This window comes from Geospiza fortis, unplaced genomic scaffold (assembly GCF_000277835.1).
Source record: "Geospiza fortis unplaced genomic scaffold, GeoFor_1.0 scaffold112, whole genome shotgun sequence".
NCBI lineage: Eukaryota > Metazoa > Chordata > Aves > Passeriformes > Thraupidae > Geospiza > Geospiza fortis.
The window spans coordinates 25,679,851-25,702,665 of record NW_005054298.1 but is presented as its reverse complement, the minus strand read 5'-3'; the positions used below and the strand labels follow the sequence as shown (position 1 = coordinate 25,702,665).

Below are 22,815 nucleotides of genomic sequence, written 5' to 3'. Positions count from 1 at the left end.
TCTTTGGTTCCAAGATCCCATAAACTTTTTGGGACGTGGAAGACAAAACTTGCTCAATTAAATTACTTAGAGGGCTTCCCCTTCTTTACAGTCCTGAGAACCTGAACCCAAGGAAACAGTTTTTTTTTTTTTCTCTTTTAGGCAAAGACACAAAGGAAAGCAAGGAGAAAGAAGTCAGCAAAAGAGACAAAAGGGACTGAACCAGGCAATAACTAATCTGAGTGAGACCTACATGTTTCAGATGGGCAGGACAAGACAGAGAAATCTCTCACCTTTAGAAAAAAGGGGGCAAGATAGCTGGCAGCCGTGGTAGCAGCATAAGAGCAGCAACAAAGAATAGAGGCTGAATGCCAAGATTCACAGCAAGAGTAGCAAAGCAGTGCAATCCACCATCAAACAATGGGGAGAGTGAAGGTGGGAGGAGGAACTGCAAGATCATCAGAGAAATACAAACAACCCCCAGAGTGGTCACATAATCTGGCAGCAAGTAAATGGTACTGAGTGCCAGGGGCTGAATTGGAGGGCTGAAGGGAAGCAGGGCTGCTGTGGAAGGTGTTGCCTCAGCTTTTTAGATTGAAGAAATGTCTCCCGAGCTTCTCTTGACCATCTGTAGATGTTTGAGTTGTGACATGCATTACTAGTTATTAGGAATACACATTAATCTGATTTTTTTCTTCTGACTGAAGCTGGAATTGCAAAGAAGAGAGTCTGTACTTTCACTTGGTTTTCCATACATATATTTGTATTTTTTCTCATTCTACTAATACCTGAGACAAGACTAGAACAAGAGTGTACAACCAAAAATTCATACTAGTCAGAAATGTAGAGAGGAGCAAAACAATCCCAATGAGGCTGTGAAATGAAGGCCTATTCCTCACAAAATGCTCAGCATGGTCATTTCAGAAGTACTTTTAAGTTTCAGTCAATCCATAAAAAGCCCATCTCCGTGCTGCACTCTTGAAACCCCTGTGTTACCCCAGTCCTCCCCCACAGACACGCTGAGGAGGCAGAAGGGCTCTGACCTGCACAGGCTCGGGGGTGAGCTGCACCACGTGCTGCATGCGCTCGCTGTGGTGGTGCCTGGACTCCTCCTCATAGATCACATCCCTCTCGTGCTGGGGAAGGTTCAGGAAGCGGCGAATGGTGCACAGGTTCTCCCAGAGGGTGCGGTTCTCCGGGCTTGGGTTTTCCTTCCAGCGCAGCAGTTCACACAGCCAGCCCTGCAAGGGTAGAGTCAGCACAGTCAATTCACCGAGCACCAAGGAACCAGATGTGAGCAGGAGGTCAGTGAGACTTAAAGCTCTGGGCTGGAAGTTTTGCTGGTCTCATCTCACATAAACGCCCACCATCCCAAGCTGCCATTTGGTCTCGACAAATCCGTGATATGTTCTATTTCCTGCAAGTTGGAAAAACTGAAACAAGCAGCAGTGCTTGGCAAAACCCAGTGTCTTGTCCTCACCACACACCATGTTCAAAATGCTCAGATTTAAATATTTTTCCTACAGAAAAGCAAAGATGAAACAGAAATGCATCTTCACTTCCATTTCAGAGCCCCTTCATTCCTTCATCCAAGCAAAAGAAAAGGAGAGGTAACTCCTGAGCCTTGCTAACAATCCTCATTGCAACCTGCAGCCACAGAACCAGAAATTCAACACTACTCCAAATGGCTAGCAGAATATACTATCAAGACTTCTGATTTGCTGACATTGTGTTGCATTGACTCCCCCAGCTCTGAACCCCACTAAAATTTTACATTTTTAAATAATAAAATCTAAGAGAAGATGCAGCCTTACATAAAGGCAACCGTCAAGCATCTAGCACAAAAGCAGAAAACAGGGTCATGCAGAAGTTACTAAAGATACCAAGACACTAGGCAGAGGTAACTCTATAACCCAACTACAGATTGTAGTAAGAGCATATTTTATTTGTGCTGTCTTGTTTAAGGTTTGTTTGAAACGCCTTTAAAAGGCTACTGCTATATGGAAGGAGCTGTAGGACCTCTCCACAGGCACCGACTGCTCAGACCTCTGAGGTGAAAGCATCTGCACTCCAGGAAGAGGAAATGACCCTGAACCCCAAGGGCAAGGACAGCCAAAGGGCAAGAGCTGCTGGGTGAGGACAGCCCCGTGTGTGCCGAGCGAAACCAGGTGTTGTGTCTCCTGCCCCTCCTGCACAGCCTGGGGACAAAGCCAGCCCCGTCCTGCCTGCCAGCAGCCCACTGGGGGCTGGGGACAGTGGCTTCCCTCCTGTGCCTGCACAGGAGACGCAATGCAAATGACAGAAGATGAGAAGATAATGCCGAGGATGCTGTCAACGCGCCTTACTGACTCCTGTCAAAATATTTTACCTAGTAGCTTTATAACCCATCATTTTCAAGCTACAGCTCAGCATTCTGACACCATTTTGACAGGCACCTTACAATACCTAAAAGATAGCTTGATCAATGTTAAAAATGTTTGGTACAAGAAGTAGCCAAAATTGTGTTTTTCTGAACAGTGACCAGAGCAAGCTGAACAGCCGGGTTCATTACCAGCCCACGGGGGGCTTTTTGGTATTGCTTTTTTGTGTAACAACTTGTAAGCCATTGACAACTTCTACCGTGCACTCTAAACCCCGTGTATAATATCATAAGCCGTTGTTTGTGTTACTCTCCACTGTGTCTTCTGCCTTCACCCCCCCAAAAAAGGCAAGATTTGATTATCTCCGCTGCATCAGCCAAGACAGCAACACCAGCTGTTCTCATTGTGCAGCCTCTTCCTCACGGCCTACATGTTAATAACCTGATCATTCCATTTTCTCCTTCAACTGCCGGCTGCAGCACAGCGAAGAGACAAAAACCCAGGCCCATCTGCAGCAGCTGTAGGCACTGAACTGTGAAGCCACCAGGGATTTATAAACTAATCTGTAACACAACACTGCCTTGTTTTTACAAGTGAGAGGCCACATTTGTGCAGACCTGATCTTTTCTTGCAATAAACTTTGAGGGCTGGGGGCTGGGGGGCCAAGGATGAAAACAAGATATATAATAATTTACTTAGGGAAAAAAAACCCCTCTGTGTTGTATTTTCAAAGTGTTTTGATTGGTATTTGGGCAATCTCTCAGCCAGGTGAAGTCTGCATTTTAATGTGGTTTGGCCACATCCCTTACCCTCAGTTGTCCTCCTTCCACTGCTCAGAAATCCCTCTAAACTTGGTCACTTGTAGAGAAAATATAGGAAGAAAATCTCCCACCTTTGCAATGTTTTCAAAGGGGTTGCCCCATGTTGAGGAAATAATTTTTGAAATGGAAAATAAACCATCTGTAGAAAAAAATCAATTCCTGTTGTTCCCTGTTTTCAGTGATCTGAGTAAGTCTCCAACTGAACTCTTTCAAGATGTTTCAAGCAGGTATGTTTAACACCTCCTGGGGGATGCTGCAGCATGAAGACCCGTTGTGTAGCAGAAAATACAGGATAAGCCCTGCACCTGGTGGAGCTGGAGCCCATTGCTGGGCAGACCCGTGAGAGGATGGGGTGCCTGGCTGTGCCAGAACCCAGGCCCAGCTCAGCAGGGCCACCTCCCCTTCCCAGGGCTGGACCGGGCCGGCCGACGGTGACTGCGGCGCTTTGATTTATCTGTCCCGTTATAATCAGCGCTCATTACAATCACTTAGAGCAACACTACAGGCCTCATTACAGACTAGGCACTCGCTGTCATTAGTCTTTAAGAAGGATAGCGCTCAATTTGCCTGGCAACATGCGAGGTCCTGACCTTGGAGCTATTAGGGAAAAGATTAGACTGCAGTGTGACCATGTGTGCAGACATGAGCAAACCAAATTAATTTCTGGCAAAGGGAGGCACCAGGCAAGGACCCCGCCATCCCGAGGACACCTGAGAACTTCTCCATTCCCCAAAGGAGATAAGCTAATGGCACGTTTAAAGGAGCCTGGTTCTGAAGGTGAAGCACATCCGTGGTATTTAGAGAGATATTAATCCAGTTTCCCCTCAAAGTATTTGCTTGGCTGATCAGATTAAGGGATCTAGCCTTCAACAGCACACCCCCACCACAGCAGGCCCCAAGAAATCTGTGATACTTCACAGCCTCAGACATATTGCACCATGTGTACCCAGCTGCTACAATAATTAGCTTATGAATGTATCAGCTGGTTCTGTGATTTTTATAAATAATAACTAACCTACAGAGCAGAAAGATTTCCACGAGCCTAATATTAGCAAGAAATTGCAAGGTGTGCCTAACTGAATTGTCATTGTGCTAAATGCCCTGTCTTCTCTCATGTTGTGCGAGACTGGATCTCCCCCAACACCATTTATAAATATTTATTTTTGCAATGTATTTGTGTCAGCTTTCTTCACAAGAGCCATTATTCGCTCACCCCCACACATACACACGCATACCCACTGCGTGCATGTGTACACTTATCTGCATCAAGTCTGTCCTTTCACTACTCTTTTTCTATCCTTCCCTCTCTTTATTCAAGCATTCATTCAAGACCCTCTCTATCCATCTATGGGGCTGTTTATTAGGCAATAGCTTTGACTAATATGTGAGAAAACACAGCGTGCCGCAGCTTACTCACACGTTCTTTATGGCTGCAAGTAACTGCCTTCCCCATGCACAGATGAAAAGTCTGCATCGGCTTTTTTTAATTATTTATTTAAATAATCTTAGCACGCCATCCAAGAAAGTTTTGCAGTACCAGGCAAAAAAAAAAAAAAAAAAAAGTGTAAATGTCAAATAAAACAGTGACAGATGACAGTATTCTCTATTGAATAGCACCGTTTCTTCGTGCATGTTCAATGAGAACTCATGAATTATTAATAGACAAAATCTCCTTTTACTGTTAAAAATCTCAACTTGGCGTTTTTTGGTTACAATTTTTAAATTTTGTTTTATTTATTTCTTTGGGGTCTGTGTATGTTACACAGAGCTTTCCAGGAGAATTATTTCATTTGAGAAATGCTAACATACAGAAACTTTTGGAGCTACAGCCATTCACAGTGAATTTTCATCTATAGTTACATTTATTGGCATGAAGAAGGAAAAGTGAAGGAGACACTATCTCACCACCTTTTCCCTCACTCACCCACAGCATCTGAGCTCACTGCGTTGCAAGTAAATACAACTTCTGTGAACATATTCTGAAAAATCTAACTAATACCACACCCCTCCCCAGACCCGTAACACGCTGTGTGTTTCTGGTCCTGCCTCCTCTGCACATCACAGGTCTCGCTCCACCACACAAACAGCCCCCTTGGCTGCCAGAGTTACCAGAGAGCTTGATACACACCAGTGTCAATATGGGTGGCAGAATCCAGCCCTTAATGTCAGCTTCTAAGGTTCTCAAATGGGAATGTCTTCCATTAAAAATAAGAGGAGGAAAAACAGCACAATTAAAGGATGCTTTTGGCTCTACATTCAGGCACACCCAGGGCTTGTGGTTTCAAGGAATTCTGCTCAGAACTTCCTTTATTTCACCCCAAAACTTCTAGAGGGATCAAGAATGCAGCCCAATTTAGCTTATTAAAGAGAGCTGCAGAAAAGTGGTGGCCTCTATTTTTGTTGTTCTCATGAGACAAGATAAACATTTTCTAAGCATTTTGTTTGATTAAAAAAAATAATATCATATTAATGTCCTATTTTTAACCTCTCCGTCTTCCAATCAAATACATTTCCACATAGCTAAGCAAACAACAACAAAAATCTGCAGAAAAGCAGCCATTCCCATTGTGCTTCTATGCTGTTAAAGAAAACGCATGCTTAGAACACCAAAGTGTGAGGCTTGGTGCCCTCAAACCCCCTCAAGGACAGCGAGCTGGTGCAGCAATCCTGAGCCATATCTCTGTCACTTATCCCAGAGCCCTGTTAGCAGCTTGACCTTCTCACTTTTGCTGGGCTTACCCTGGAGCAGGGCACCCAGACGTAACAGGCTACAGTAAGGCCAGTTTTTCCAGCACTCAGTACAGATGTGCACAAACACACTGACCCCCAGAACTGCTTCCTGCAAATCTGCTGCCCTGAAGCCTGTCAAGGACCACACTTCTGACCAAGGACAAAGAAGGCACATGGGAAGAGCTCAGGCTCACAGTCATGCTGGGGTACAGGCCCATGTTTACACTTTGCCAAAAGCCACTGCAGGAGGTGGCAGTTGGGTGTCCACGGTGACTTAGTCACAGGCAGCTGTTCTGCTTTGAGCACAGATAAACCTGCAGCTTAACTGACCTTGTGTTTCCCTGCATTTACATTAAAATTAATAACAATAATAACAACAATAATAACAATACAGTTAGTTGTCTGAACTGACATTTTCTAGGGTCTCCAGTGAAAGCATGAGTAGGCAAATGAAGAGGTTTTTAGTAAGAGTGATTCAGGAATAAATCTCAAAAATAAATGTAAAAGGCCGTTTCCTCACCCACATCATCAGTGCAGAAAATGTCAACATATGTGACAAAAAGAAAAAAAAGCAGCAATGATTGACGCAAGTCTTGAAAGATTAGTAAAGAAATGCACTCTTCAGAGAAGGCTCCCTTCCCACATGGGATCACAGGAGTGCTCTGGACAAACTTCCCCAGCATCTCTTCTCTCTGCTTAGTTTGGGACTCCAAGGTGCAAAATGAGCTAGATAATATTCAGCTCTTGTTCCTTAGTCGCCAAACTCTCTTACCATGAATCCAATAAGTGTCTATTAAAATAAATAAACCCCCTAATGATTCAAGATAACCTAATCAAGAAAGCTGAAATGGATAAAAGACTAACTGTAATGGAGAGTTCTGTCATGGCTTCAATGAATTCTTGATGAGGGCCGGGGGAGGGGGACTGAACCTGAGAAGCTTTACTTGGAGAATTTTGATATAGTTCAAGGTTAATCACTCAACAGTCTGGATTTTCTGAAATGTTTGGTACTTTTCCTCCCCAGAAAATGCAAAGCACTTTCACGAGGGCCAGTTTCTCACTAGCCTCATAAACATGAAATTATTTAAAAAAAAAATGAGATACATGAGTCCTGAAGCACCTTACATTCATGGGAACACCAAGTCTGCTTAGAGCTCTTGGTCTCAGAGGGAAGGATGCTGTGCACTGAGGAAATTTCCAGCATTCCAAGTTCAAACTGGCTTCTACCCATACTAGAGAGAAGTGTGGGCTTGTGGTTAGGGCAAGCAGCCCACCATCAGCTCCTGGGTCTGCCAAGGACTCTGTGAGCAAAGTCCCAGCTCCACAACTGCCCCTTATTCATTCAGCTGCTGAGAGGCCAATGCACTGCTGCAGATGCTGTCACAGAATCACAGAATAGTTTAGGTTGGAAAGGACCTTTAAAGGTCTCTAGTCTAACCTCCCCTACAATGAGCAGGGGCATCTTCAATAAATCAGGCTGGACTCTGAGCAACCTGAATGCTTAAAGGGATGGGACATCTACCATTTCTGTGGGCAGCCTGTTCCTGTGTTTCGCCACTTTCATTTTAAAAGTTTCTTCCTTATATATCTAGTCTAAATTTACTCTATTTTAGTTTCAAACCATTACCCTTTGACCTGTCACAACAGGCCTGGCTAAATAAGCCCCATTTAAGTACTGAAAGGCTGCAACAAAGGCTCCCTGGACCCTTCCCTGTCCAGGCTGAACAGCCCCAACTCTCTCTGCCTGACTTCATAGGAGAGGTGCTTCAGCCATTTGATCATTTTTTGTGGCCCCTTCTGGACTTGCCCAACAAATTGAAGATCCTCCCGGGCTGGGGACCCCAGAGCTGGATGCAGTGCTCCAGATGGGGTCTCACCAGAGCAGAGCAGAGGGTCAGAATCACCTTCCTCACCCTGCTGTGACTGCAGCCCAGGACAGACTTGGCCTTTTGGGCTAAGAGTGCACTTCTATAGCTCCTTACTAGCTTTTCACCTACCAGCATCCCCAAGTCTTTCTTGGCAGGGTTGTTCTCAATCCCTTAATCCCTCAACCTATGCTGATAAGGGGTTTCCCTGACCCAGGTGCAGGACACTGTACTTGGCCTTGTCAAACCCCGTGAGGTTCATATGGGCCCACTTGTCTTGTCCTGGATGGGGTCACACTGTGATATACAAGTCTGTGAAAAAGAAGCTCTCGTCTAAAGATACATAGAAGAAATTCTAAGTTCAGTCAAGGAGAGAAATGTCTTTCTGCATTTCCTCCATATGTGACAAGAACATCAACATATCAGCACAACAGATATGCCCCAGCTGTAGAGATTCAAAGCATCATAAAGAAGGCACTGAGATAAGGCTGTAAGAAGTGCCCTGTATGCACACACTATACACACTCCACATCTTCACCACCAGCGGCATTTTCTAGCTGCTGTTCATCATCACTGGAAGCTAATAAGTTTAAGGCCAAAGAAAACACCTATTATAAGCTAAATGGGAGACAGAAGGCATCCCATCCTATCAAATGAATACAAGGGAATGTAAGTTGGGAAGGAAACAGAGGAAGGGATGAAATTAAGAGTTTCTAAAGCTAATCTTTCCTCAAAGTGACACTGCTCAATCCTCTTGCAGTTCCTGTACTTCCTTTTTGGAGGATGAGCAGGAGGTAAGGGCATGGAAAGGCAGCCATGGTGTGGAGTCCCACCTAGCCTGGGATCCTGCTGTGGGCTAACACTTTCCTTGGCCAGAGAACTGGAAATGAGGCAGGGATCTTGACATGAAAAAGGAAAGTCAGAGGAAAGGCAAGGAACTATCATAGTGACTTTCATCCATAGGCCTGGGGTTTTTTTTAACCACAACGGCCTCAACTGAAGGGCTTTTCTGCCCCCCAACTCTAACCCTCACCAAGTTTATTGTTTGTTTGCTTACTTTTCAACAGAATAAAAATATAATACAGAGACTGATCCTTGGTAGCTTAACATTTTTTTCAAATGTTGCTCCAAGTGCTCTCTCTTGCTTTACTGTGGTCCAACTGGAATAAACTCCAGTCTCTAGAACAGAATTTCAATTTCAAGGCTATACTTTTTCTTTTCACTCGCCTGGTGGAGGTTCCACTTTCCCTTCCCAGGGCTGATCCCCAGCAACATGGTTCCCCATGCCACCCCAGACTGATTAAGTGTCTCTTGCCCTGGCAGAGCTGTGGGAAGTTTGATCTCCACGTTCATAAAAACTCTGCCCTCCTTCAGACTGTCAACAATGGCTCCAGCCAGCAATGCCCACTATTTATTTATTTATTTTGATAGTCACTGTTTACTACAAACAGAACTACATTCCTAAACCCATTTTGCAAAGACTAAGAAAAAAAAAATCTGCCGAGCACAGCACAGCCTCTGACAGGACTCTCACTAGCAGAGGTCAAAGGGGTGATGCTGCTGCACAGCATCAGTCAGACGGTCATGGGGAAATGGTTTTCCTGGAGTTGTACTCTAGAGCAGTTGAAGAATTGAATGTAGAAGCCAGCTGTAAAACAAACAATCCAAACACAATCCAAAGTCTGCCTGTCCCACTGTCCAGCTCTGCATACACACAGGCCACCAAACCTCTCTGAAAGAGCACACCAGAAACCCATCTTCTTGTGAATTAAATATAACCAGGGAAGCCTGAAGTGTAGACCAGAAACCAAACCCTGGTGTTTCAGCCGCACTCAGAAACATTCCCAATGTGGTAATACAGCTCCCAGCTTTAGCCACAAAAAGGGCACTAGCACGCAATATCCCCAGACAATCCTGCTGTCCATGGGTACATCCCTAACAGCTGACAACTAAAATAGGAGGGCAGCTTTGGAGGATGTGTTGTGAGGGCACTGAGCTCTCAGCTCCTGCTGGCTTAAAAAATACAAAGGGATACACAGGACTTCACAAAGGCTAAAAAGATCTAGATAAAAGTTGCAAGGAATAAAATGCACTTTGAGGTGAATAGGTGACGAATAAGTCAATGTCTAAAATGAATGGCTTGAAATCTTTATGAAGGTGTATTCCCTTAAAGAATTCTCACCATACTACCTTGGTACCTCCATAAGGCCCTGAAACTTGCCTTTATGTTGACTTGCGAGCTCTGTGATTTGCAACCTCAGTTTCTAGAAACTGCTCCTCTCTTCAGTTGCTGAGACACTGCCATGACTCAAGAATGAAGATGGTTACTTGTTAAATTAGAGATCAATTAACTCCACCAGTAGATGATGCCTCTTGCAATAACTATTCTCAGTGGGTACCACTCTTCCTGTACAGAGACAGAAGAGGAACGAGGTCTCCGTAGCCTCTGGATGTTCTCTTGGGTACATGACACACAGCCCTGTGTATAAAATGTCAAAACATCCCTGTCGGAGATTCAGTGCCTGCTAAAACTGTGAAGATCTCACAGCACCGTGGATTGCTGTTGACAGAACAGCAGCGCCCAACATTAACACATGCCTTGTTAGCAAACTGGAAGCCTCTCAGTAGTCTGGGGTGAGGGAATAATAGAGGAAGCCAATACAACACAAGCCAGGCCTGTGGAGAATAGCAAGTGAACGAACCTTGGCGGAGAGTCCAAGCAAAGCCTCAGACTAGCTCTTTTTTCCCCCCTTTCAAACTCTCTCTTCTGCAAACATAGGCAGTTTGCAATGAGCGCTTCCCACCATGTAACTCAGCTGCTGAAATCAGCAGCATTTTCACCAGAAATTCCCACAACTGGCAGAGCTGGCCTGTGCAAAGCACTGGGAACACCCAACTGCTAGTTTGCACACAAGTCAGACCTAAAGCTGACCATGCCACCGTGTCCAGCTGTGTCCTTGCTTTTTGGCACTCCTCGGGGCCACACAGCTCCCCAGACAGCAGCAGGACACCACAGGCACACCAAGCCAGGCCAGGGGCAGGCACACAGGTGGGCTTTGAGGCAGGGGGTGGCCCTGAACCACTGTGGTTCTTGGCTGTGGCTTCCTCTGTCCCTGCCTTCCAGTGCCCCCATAAACCACTTTCATGCTCCAGCAGAGCGCTATGACATCTCAGCATGGCGAATGCTGGGCCATCCCAGGGAGCCAGAACTGCTCTGGCAAGGCTGCGGAACAAAAGAAACATCAGCCTCAGAAACACTTCTTTATTCGCTGCTGCTGAAGAAACAAAACCTTCATGTGCAGTAACTCTGCTTTAAACAGCAACATTTGTGGATCCTGTTCTTAACCTTTTGCATCTGCTGTTCAAAATCTGCCCTGCTTTTTTTCCACATGAAAGACTACAGATCTTATTTTTGTTTTGGCGCTGGTGTGCAATGCTGCCAGAGAAGTGCACTCAAGCTGGCACAGACCAAAGCTGGTGAGCCACCCAAATTATTGTTGGGTGGTTCAGTCCCTCTCTATTTCAAGAAGCCTCTGGGTATAATGACAGGAAGCTTGCAGGCAATTTTAAGCCAAACCTCAGAGAGGCTGGCATTCGGTCTGTGTTAAAACACTCCTTATTAAAAGCTGTCCAGTCCGGATTCTGGGTGGAACTTTGATATCTGCATGGAGCAAAGAATAAGGGGCACGTTTGCAAAATCAATTGTGCAGTTTTTATATTTACTGCACGTTTACCACATATGTCATTTATTACACAGTGGAAAACCGTTAAATGCACAGTAGTTGTGCCAAGTGGCATTATGCTTTTAACAGCTTTATTCGTTTAACAGCTCCAGTTCTCATTATATTTTGCCATGTGGTACATGAGATTTTTATGCATTTAACAGTTTAAGAGGGTTCCATGGTATTTTCCTTTTATGTATTTCATACTGAGCCTGGGATTTGGTTTGGGGGGTAGAGGGACTGTAACCCCTTTATCCTGACAAGAGAAAGCAAAACGCAATGAAAATAAATGATTGCATTAAGAAGGAAAAATTAATCAGATCTCCATGTGTCAGGACACAAATACCTGTAAGAAGGACAAGGCTTTCTCATGTGCTTTGATAGCCTTTGATGCTTTCTTTATATGCCTTTCAACTGCTTATTTTACATCTGCTTTAATGACTATAATGTTGTTTCCCGGCACAGAGGGAAGTGTGTGTTTTTCAGAGTGCATGCACCTAGATACTTCTATCCCACTCTCTCATTGTCACGTGCACATCTGTGCATTTTTTGTGCGCATATTGATGCCCTCTCCTTGCTGAACTGAATAATTTCACTCAGGATCAGAAGCAGCTCTTTTCACTGAGTAAACAATTCCTTCCAAAAATCTCCAATCTACTTGCTGCCCTTCAAAAAAATCTGTCCTCCTTTCCACAAAATCCCTTCTGGTGCATTATATTTTTTTAAAGAGCTGGATGAAATTTTTAGATTAATGGATTCTCTTCAAGAATTTCACCCCGACCTAGGTTTGCTCACATGTATTTTTTACACCCAAGGTAGAAATGAATCCAGCAGAACTCACTGTAGTGCCTTCCCATGCCTTTTTGTAAAAATTATTGGATCCAATGTGAATTATTCACATGGCAATACCGTATGCAGCACATACAACACGCTAAAAAGGAAACACCTGCCTAATATGCTGTTTCCCATTGCCTTCCCTCAGTTAACCACTTGAGAAAGCAATTTCATTACCTGCTGAATGAGTAGGATACCACCATTTTGGAAGTTCTGTGTCCTACTAGCAGAGGTGTAAGTTATATACCACACGTGGGAAAAGACAGACATGTTTGTACAAAAGGGGAGAAAAAGCTTGGCTGTGAACTGACCCTTTCCTCAGCCACTTTTAAAAGGGAAAAGGAAACCACTTAAGCAGGCAAAAGCCAAACACGACAGGTTCCCCAGAGATGAAAATTATTATTATGGTAGGAGCAGATGTAATTTTATTGGTAGGAGGAAGAGATGGATCTAGTCCCAAACCCAGAGCTTGCTTTAAAAACAAAACCCCAGAAAGCCCCACAACAATGAAATCCCCTATACCACTCACCTGACTTTTATTGGCAGCCACTTTGGCAAACAGAGCTTGAGATACCTTGGCCCTTTTCATCTCCTGTTGGATCTCATCATAAATGGCAGCTGTGATGTTGACGTTGGCGCTGTCCGCCTTAATGGGGAGGTCTGTTGTTGGTGTCGAGGTTTTGGCCTACCAAGAGACCATGAAAATAATAATTAAAAAAGTGCTGCTTTCAGCCCAGCCATCTGTGCAGAAATTATCAAAGGATTTCAGTCAGCTGATGCCAAACTGCATTAGCTACAGAGGGACACTTCCTGTCCATTATTCTAATCAGGTTAATTGTGATTGGAAATAATTGCAGTGCATTCCTATAGGACATGCAAGGCCCTGTCAAGCCTCCCCCTCTCCCTCTCCCAGCATGTTTATTGAACAGCTCAACAACAGGATAGGTAGCTGGGGCACTGGGCTGCAGGCACACACTGACATTGGCTTTGCCAGGCAGCTACTGCAGCACAGCCACCAGGCTCTACCTTCTCCCCCTCTCTCTAGAAGTGGCCTACACCTTGGAGGAAGAGCCAATTCTCCCAGAAAAAATGAGTAAATGGGTAGAGGTCTCTAAATAATAAATTATTACTCAATTTAATGCACTCCCTCAAGTCTCCCTCATCCTTTATTAAAACTATATGTATGTCACTTGAGTATGTATGGTTTCCCAGCCTTATCATCATTATGCTAGCCAGACAGTCACCTAATTTCACCTAGGAAATCAGTGGAAATGAAAAAAAAAATCATTTCATAAAGCTGGGCTTTGGCATGCCTTTGATGTGCTGCCCTCATTCTCCTAAACTCATATTGAGATTTTGTGTATTCCACTGCACTCCTTTTAATTGAATGATTTCCCATCAGCTTCTGTGACAAATGAAGGACAATAACGGACGCTGCCAGTGCTTTCCCTTGGCTGGACTACCCCTGCAAGGCTTCTGTCAATACAGCTCAGAAGACTGCTACAGGATGTCCATTTTAAAGCCCCTTGGACTGGTGGTCCCCCGAATGCACTGGCAGGAGAGGGAGTGAGGGCGCTGTGATGCTCCCTGAGTATCTCCCTTGGAGACAATCTCATTTACTTTCCTGGGCTCAAAGAAGAGAGATACCAGGGCTGATCACTGCACCCCTTAACCTTTTAAGGGAAATGTGGGCTACTGACATAAAATCTCTGTTTTGTCTTGAGACAGAGGTCTTAGGAAAGCACACAACCTAAATGGCAAAGCTTACAGCTCCCAACTGACCCAAACCACCCACACATCCCTGTGACCCTCATATTTGGCCCAATTATGAACCTTTTCAGATGGATCCTTTTTTTGTGTCAGAGTGGAAGTCTGCTAGAGTACATCTAATGTTAATTTTTAACTAGGCAGACATGCTCAAATGTTTATTTGTTAATAGGAAGGTTAACTAGACAAAACCAAACCTTCTGAACTTCTTCTGTTTTGTTGTCCTCCAAATCTTCTTCTTCCTGACATCTCTTCTGTATGGAGGCCACATTAATAATGAAGCCAAAATCAGTCAAGACAACACACTAGACTAATCATTCTTCCTTATGACTTCCAGATACAGCCTTAACTAACCTGTGTCTTCTCCCTTTCCAGGCTCAGCAGGCACTGCTCTGGGCTTGTTCCCTGCGTGTCACAGGCAGGACACGCACAGAAAGGGTGCAAGATTTCCTAGTTCCCTGAGGCCAGCCCCGTGTGCAGGCAGAGACAGCTGGACAGCAGCTGGGGCAGAGCACAGCCACCATGGCCCAGGAGGCCAGGGCTAAACCACTGCCATCCACAGGCCATGAGCTGGGTACAGTGCAACAGAAGGACACCCTGCTCTGAAATTCGGTGTTTACAGATAGGTGAGAGTTAGGGCAATTGTGCGAAATGTAAGAAAACAACAAAGAGTTCATGGAAAGGAAAAGGACTGTCCAAATCTGTCAGGAGTGATTTAATGGAGATTTGTCGGGTATAAAAAAGTCTACCCAGGCACTGGAGCCTTTGGCTAGCACAGCAGCTGAGGTCACCATGGCCTCAAAGGCTGTTATAGATGTCTGAGATCCTGAGAAGAACAAAATTAGCATGTAAAACGAAGATTTAAAATATAACTCCATCCTGCATGGGTCTCCTACACTTCTAGGTCCACAGACACATATCAGAAAAAAGCCTGGCCTGCACACCTTGAAAGCTGCTTTTTTATATAATCACCAAAATAGGAAGAGCAAATACCAACCAAAAGTCAGTAAAATAAAGTATTTAATGTTAGAAGTCTAGATTCAAAGCTGGTCTTGATATTAAGAAGTAGTTTGACACTATTGAAACATCTTATTGCCAACAGTGGGGAAAAAAAGAAAAAGTGTTTGCAACCACAGTGCCAGAGCACTGCAACCCAGCCCCTTACTGCCGGGGTTCTGTGCGCACATAACAACTCCCAACAGTTCAGAGCATCTCCACAGCAACTGTACCCCATTTTCTCGATCAATGTCTCGTTCTCACCTTGAGGCAGGTCCTGAGCCAGGGATATCACAAAAGAGTGGCCTGGGGCTGGCTCAGAGTCAGGGAGAGCTGAGCTGGATTATTCTGCATGTCCTTACACCTGCCTGGCATGACAGCCCCAGCACTTCCACCGGTATCTGCCATTCCTCTCCCACCCAGCACACTCAATCCCAAAAGCCTTGCCGCAGGGTATTGGTATCTATGGAAACCATGTCTCCAATTGCCATTCCATCACCTCTTCTGGCACACTGACACAGTTCCTGCAAGGCTGGTACAGCTCCTACCCCTGCTGCCCCAGAGCACCCCAGAGCTGCAGGGTAGGTTGTGGAGCTGCCTGGGGAGCTGCCGTTGCCTGCGAGGACGGCATTTGTCTCGTCAGAGCTCAGAGCAGGCATATGGGGAAGCGCAGTAGCCGTGCTGCCTGCCCGGGAGCTGGGAAGAGCCTCATTTGCAGAGGTGTCCAAGTTGTCAAAACAGCACCTGTGCTGACTGGTGCTGGCCCTCTGAGGGCTGGGGAAATGTTACACAGCGGGCACAAGGCAAGCACTGGGTACACAAACCTTTGTGTGCTGCTTTTGCTGATCAAAAACCTCATGAAACCTCATTGGATTCTTCGAGCTGAAATAAGGCAAATATATGCTGGTTTATACCTCCAGACTACAATTTTCTAGCAACATTTAACTCTTACAAAGGCTGGCAAAAAAATCCAATATTTTAAATCGTGTTCTAGCTGTGGCTAGAGCATGGGAAAATGGCATATTTCAACACAGGAACAAAATGGGGCAAGAGATCCCATTTTTTTTTCTCACCAGATTGCATCTAAACTCTCAATTTTCTTTTGGTGCTTGATTCTAGTACAAAACCTATTGCAGTAAATGTAAGCAGGAGTAAGCTAATTCTTTAATGAATCGATACCAATGCAGAAAGTGGCTACACTATTTAAGTAGTAAAATACTGTAGCCACTATTAAAATCCCTATACATATTTATTTTCACCAAAAGTTAACTAAAAAGATAAGGAAGATACAATAATTTTCCCATGTAATGAAAATTCAGTGTCAAATTTGGGTTGGCAGGATAAGCTTGCTTTCAGTGAAAACAGTTCTTTACATCACATATTCAGTGAAGTGCACCTACATGTCTGGGTTAAACTGAACCTCAACAGTTTCTACAAAATCAACACACCTTCTTTAAGGATGGTCAGTTTGAATGTAAAACTTCACTCCCCCAACAGTGCTTGCTTGCTTACTTTTAGCAGCTGTGACTAGAGAGTTCAATGAGAAGTGATCATTGATATTATTAGAAGGGTTACACGGGCCCATTGAAAGATCAGTTAAGTGCCAGAACTGACACATCATGTCTGCACTGTTATAAACTTCAGACTCAAATTAAGCAAATGTCATGACAGGAATTCATCAGCAGCCCTGTCCATGCACCCTCACTTTGCAGAGTACACGTGTGGGACTGCACCAGCCTGGTACAAGGAGGGGGGTGACTATTGCAGTGTAGCTTGTGGATGCTCACTCTCAGTGCAAAGAACAACCTACCCAGGGAAGAGTGGGCGGCAACAGCACGTTAATAAACACATGCAGTTAAGTGAATGAGATAACAGCTGCTTGGGAGCTGTAAGCATCATCTTCCTTCCCAGCACGCTGTCCATCTCCACTTTCTGTACCTCAAACATTTACTTGTAAAAACCTCTAATGCAGGGACTGTGATTTCCTATGCAGAGTACGGAACATAGTATCCTCCAACAACAGCTATCTAATGCACTATTGACCTCTGTTCACTAGACACTTTTATGGCAACATATATGAACCAGAAGCCCAGAAATTCCCTGTAATCTGAAGAAGGTAATCGACACAGGTAAAAAGCTACATGCACTGTCTTTCCATAACATATTCTATAATAGCCATTTAATGGATATATATAAACATAGCCTGTATGTATGCTCACGTGCACTTTTTCAGGCATTAATGTTACATACTCTTTTGCCTTATAGCATTGATTAAAGATAGAATGATCATCACAGTGTCTTGCTGACATCCACTAAATGTCTCTTAACAGCCACTCCAAAACCTTACAAACGATTTTCCACAACTCATCTGGGCAAGGGGAGCAACAGACAGGGCAAGGGTGGAAAGAAACTCCTGGAGTTATCTGGACAACAAACAGGTAGCAAAGGATTGCCTCTTACCTGGGGTGTTCTGGAGGAGCTTGGGCTGCTGGCAGCTGAAGACACCATGCTCACGTTTGGGTTCATACTCCTCTCTCTCTCATCCTGATAGATACGATCCCGCTCCGCATCAGGCAAGTTGAGGAAATTCTGCATTGCCCGTAAGTTTACCAGGAGGGACTGGGAAGCTGTCCTAGGGTCTTCTTCTTTACGCAGGATCTCTGACAACAAACCCTGGTTTAAAAAAAAAAAAAAAAAAGCCAGTCATGCGTTGATGGGTTTCTTTGGTTTTTAAAAATTTGTTTAGTGTAACCAGCTGGGTTGCAATACTGAGAATCTACATCAGAATCTCATGGGCTCTCCCTGAGGGGATATTTTGTAGGAAAGTGTTTGTCTTCTGGGGGCTGGGGTTTATTTTGGGACTGTCCTATTCTGGCACAGTAATAAGCTTCTGAGTATGGAGACGCTGGATAGGAAGGTAAGTGCACTGGTTAGAAGGAATTGCAGTTATCACCAGGTGCTTGCTGCAAATATTTTAGGAGCTGTTAGATCTCTCTCTCTCTTTTTCTCTTTTTACTTGAAGCTGGGAACACTTGGCAATCCTGTTCATCTTTGACAAATCTGCCAAGGTTGGTAAATTTAGTTTCGACATTTAAACAGTGCAGGAGGTTTATAAAGAAAAATGTTTGGCTGCGTTTTGATGTTACAGTCCGCTCATTTCAGTTTGGACAGTCATTTCTGAAGGAGAAAAATGAAGCAATAATAAAACCTTAGAATCTAGCCTTAGGGATTTAACCCATTCTTTCATGCCTCATTTTAAAATACCACAGGCTTCACATTGCAACTGTGAATGAACACCATAATAATCTAGTTTTTACAAAAGCCATTACACAGCATTTCTAAAATATAAAGAGTAAAAAATAAAAGAATTGGACAGATGAAAATGTCATTAAAAGAGGCTTAAATCTAATGATGGGATTAAATTTACGTGTAAGAGTATGCACTCACAATAGTTCCACGGATTATCTAAAAGTTAAAGGCACAGCACACAAGTCTGGATCAGGGCCCACAGAAGCTACCAAGGACACAGCATGTGCCACCAGCTTCCCCCAGGCACCCCCTCATACCCGACACTTCACAAACTGGGACTTCATTCCAAATAGCAGGAACAGCAAATTTCCAAACTATACCTGTTTTAATATACCTGTACTGAGGTGCAAGGAAGCAGAGAGGGAGCATTTCTGTCCATGAAGGCTACTTACATCTTAAGGTAACATATCAAAATGATATCTTAGTGTTAATATGCAATTCCATGTGCTCATTATTCCAAAAGGCTATTCTGCCAATCTGCTTCCCTGAGCCATGTGACACTGTTCCTGCTTCCCTCCTGTCACCCGCAGGCTGCAGTGCTGCTCCCACAAACGCCAGCCACAGAAGCCAATGTGAAATCCCAGTGGGAGCTGGAGGGCTCACCTTGGCCTGCTCTGGGAGAGGAGCAGTGCAGCAGCACAGGGACCCTGCAGGCCCCGACACGGCCCCGCTGTGGCTGCTGACACAAGTGGTTTGCAGTTACTTCACAGCCAGGACCCAGGCAAGGGTCCAAGGACAGGCAAGGCTTACTCCTTTCTTGTCAGCAAAATGTTACTAGAAAGCAGCCACATACCCCAAAGCCCTGTAGTATTTAGTTTTCATTTATTTTATTGCATATCAGACAGCTCCTTCAAAAAGTCTTGCTAAAAGCACTGTCACTACAGTTGGCCAATTAACCCAACACCAACATTTTTAGTATATATTGACCTTATTTACCAGTCTTCCTGACAAAATCAACTGACCAACATATGACATACCTGTTACCTGCATTTTTCTGCTATTCAACATCTATACTAAAATACACATGTGAAACCTCTACTTCAGCAGAGTTTATACCACAAATGCTCTAAGCAAGTTCCATACACATCCTGAAGGTAGGCTCCATCTTTTCAGCTCCTCATCTACATAATCAAGCTGAGACACTCCCAATTACATTTTTCTGCAATGATCAGTGTGGGCACCAGAAGGACTGGAGCTGGGAATGAAAGCATGGTTAGCACCACTCAGAAGTGGGATGTGAGAGAGAAGCTGGCCAGTGAAAAATGTCTGCTCTTTGGGAATAAGCAGTGCTGGGCTGTCCTCCGGTATTTTGTGTGACCTCAACACAACTGCATGCTCATACCTGGCTTCTTCTTCAGGGTTTACCACCTCTCAGAGAAGATAAGGACATTTTGAAAAGCTTTCCAAAGTTGAAAGGCTCATAGGCTGGGGGAGGCTAACCAAAATAGTATATACAGGAGCTTGAAGCCACAAGCTGCATGATTCCAAGACCGATGCAAGTCTTTACTAAAATTTCCCCTAAAGTAAGTGAAAAATTCTCTAAATGAAGTAAATAAAGGAAGTATTGGTTCCATTGATTCTCTAAATTTCTAATTCGCTATGTCTTTGAAAAGAAATGTATGTAAAATTTCTTTTTAAAAGAAAAACTCAACTTCAAAAATCAATGAGTTTAGTATGAAAGAAAGGGACCTGAAAGCTACTGGAGCTGACTCTGAAACAGTTTTTTTCTCCCTCCCATTTTAACCTCACTAAATTTATGGTCCAATTTCAAAAATGGAGAGCAGAAACATACGTGAAAGCATGCCAGCAATTACTTTTCCATGCAGTCATTGACTCTGTATGTAAATCAGAGTCTCACAGGTACAAGTGGCTTGCTCATGGCACTAAGTGTATCTCAGTGCCTGAAATATCAACCCTTGTGCTTGCTTGCAGGCTCTGATTTATCACCACAAACATCTTTTCACGCTGTACATTTGGTGCCCGCACTCCTGCTCCCACGAGGGTCTCAGCCTGAGCTGCTACAGGGACACAGCAGTATTTTGCAGCACGCCTGTTCCATCAGGAGGCTGGGAGCTTCTCGTCCTAAGGCAGGCACCTGCTCCAGGGGGAACTCGCTGCTTCCCCAGCAGCCGCTGGCAAGGGTGAGCCCTGCTCCCCATGCCCTGCTCCAGGCCCACAGGTAGGAAATCTGGCTGCCAAGAGGGTTTTTCTGCAGCTCCTCTAAGTGCTTTGGCAACTTAGGAACCATGTAAACAGCAGGAGAGCTAATAAGAAAACTGGCTCATGAGGGACAAATCTCGTGTCCTCCTGCAACTGAAGATAAACAACAACAGCGGTAAACAGCAGCAGCAGATAGCTGAGTGATAGGGAAGGATAATAAAATAAAGTGTCTTGAGAGCAATAGCGTTGACAATAATATAATTCTGAGCTACTGAAGTATACGCAAACTAACCAGTGAGCAACCTTATAAAAAATAAAGTGATATTAAATAATCTGTTCAGCCTTTTTGTCACCTGCAACAAATTAGGCTTTCAATATGCAAAACATCTTCCTTCCAGAAAAACAAATGATCATGATTTCATTTAATTGTAATTTAATGAGGCATAATGTATTTTTTAAAGTGATATACACCAGGTGTGTGGTGAGGAAACTGGCCCAGCCAGACAAACCCTACTGTTTCTATTTTTGAGAAAGCCCTAAAGCCAGCCAGAGACTGTTTTCATTTCTCCAAATTATGTTTCTACTGGAGGGGGTGAGGGAGGGAAACCCACAGCATTCACAGATTTCTTATAAAATTCCATTGGCTAAATTAGCTCATTCCGACTTACTTACAAGTTACATATTAAAAAATAAAAATAAAAAAATTGGCAGTTTGCAGAGTAACCAATTCTGCAAACCTAAAAGATCATCTTCAGGGACTAGAAAGTCTCAGTATAACTTTAAATAGCTGAACAGATCTTCTACATAGAACACAGCTCCCAGGATACATTTTAGGACATGTAGCTTGATAATATCTTTGCTTTTCCACTCCTCTGCATCATTTTTAAACCGGCTGCTGAAGAGGCAACTGATGAAGTTTAATGTTCTCACAGGCTGTGCTTGCAAACGAGGGGTGTGATCACCCTAAGACAAGGGCTCTGCACAGCCTGGTTTACCCTTGGAACTTGCGCTATTTTTAAAATTACACACTGGATCCATAATTGACTTTAAGAAAATAATACCTGTGGTGGAGAAAAAAAGCACATGTCCAATCAAAACAAAAAAGTCACTGAATCTATTTAAGGCAGGAGTAATTTTGACTGTGTTTTTTCAAACTAGCTGAAACACAGTCCCCTCAGGCCAGCAAAGTCACTGTCACAGGGGTTTGCACTTTTCTATGAAACCCCATTTATGAACTTCTTTTATTTTTTTTAACTACAGCATTTCCAGGACAAACAACCCAAACCTCACTGGCACCTGATCTTTTTTTCAGCAGTTTCTGAGAGAAGATGCAGTGCATGTAATGCGAATGTTATTCCATGTGACTCCAACACCCAGGGGACCAAACTGACCAGCCTCTGAGACATACACAGGCTTGACCAAAGCACACAGAAGGTGAGCAAAGCCTCTGTGCTCTCTTCCCAAAGGGCTGCTGCTCAGGCCTGGAAAGGGTGGCAGTGAGAGCTCAGTGGGACAGCAGGCTGCACTACCAGTGACCAAAGGCAAGACAATTTTGCAATGGAACTTTTGAAAAGCAATCTGGCTGGGGGTGAGGCCGTGCTGCTGGAGTGCAGCCCAGGCACTCATGTCCTCGATGTCCAGGGCCATGGGGCAGCAGGAGACTCCCAAGCACTGGACAGGGCCTCACACACATCACATTTGATGACTTGGATGGAAGTCATGCTCTCCCTCTTACTGACCTAAGCCATCTGACTACAAAACCAGGTACTAATGTTAAAGAGGTTCAGAACGGGCTTTGGACAATCAAAACACTGGCCAAGGCAAAAATTTAAATAAACCCAACTAATGTGCTAAACCTCAATTTATATGTTCTGTATAAGGAAATTATATATATGTAAGACTGAAAAAGCATAAACACTTTTTCAGACTTTCAGTCTATTTGTGCCTCTCCATACTTCAGCTATGGCCAAGAGCAACAGAAAAAATGCTGAAATACCAGAAAAATATTGCTTCTGCAGTGCTTAAAGTTCCAAGTACTTTAAGCCCTGCACTTACACTGACAAGTCTCAATAGAAAAGCTGTTCTGCTTTCCATCAGGGATAGATGTGACCCTCAGCAGGATGAGAAAGTGTAGAGATTTATTCTATTTCAACATCTGGATCTTAGAGGTCAGTGATTTCAATCTGTCCCCTCTCTGCACACAAGGCCTGTTTCCAGCGCCCAGGGAACCCCTGGTTAGCTACACATTTCTATCAAACTACATCATAATTGT

At 44.1% G+C, this 22,815-nt stretch overlaps 1 protein-coding gene across 1 annotated transcript in view; it reads right to left on the bottom strand.

The window, feature by feature from the left end:
- The window catches only part of SATB2 (SATB homeobox 2), a 107,998-nt gene that overhangs the window by 23,935 nt on the left and 61,248 nt on the right, over positions 1 to 22,815 (bottom strand). Inside the window, exons 6-8 of the mRNA XM_005415950.3 lie at positions 17,535 to 17,747; positions 12,841 to 12,996; positions 1,023 to 1,220 (exon numbers count right to left, since the gene is read on the bottom strand). Of these exons, the coding sequence (XP_005416007.1) occupies positions 1,023 to 1,220; positions 12,841 to 12,996; positions 17,535 to 17,747 (567 nt within the window). The remainder of the gene's footprint in view (positions 1 to 1,022; positions 1,221 to 12,840; positions 12,997 to 17,534; positions 17,748 to 22,815) is intronic.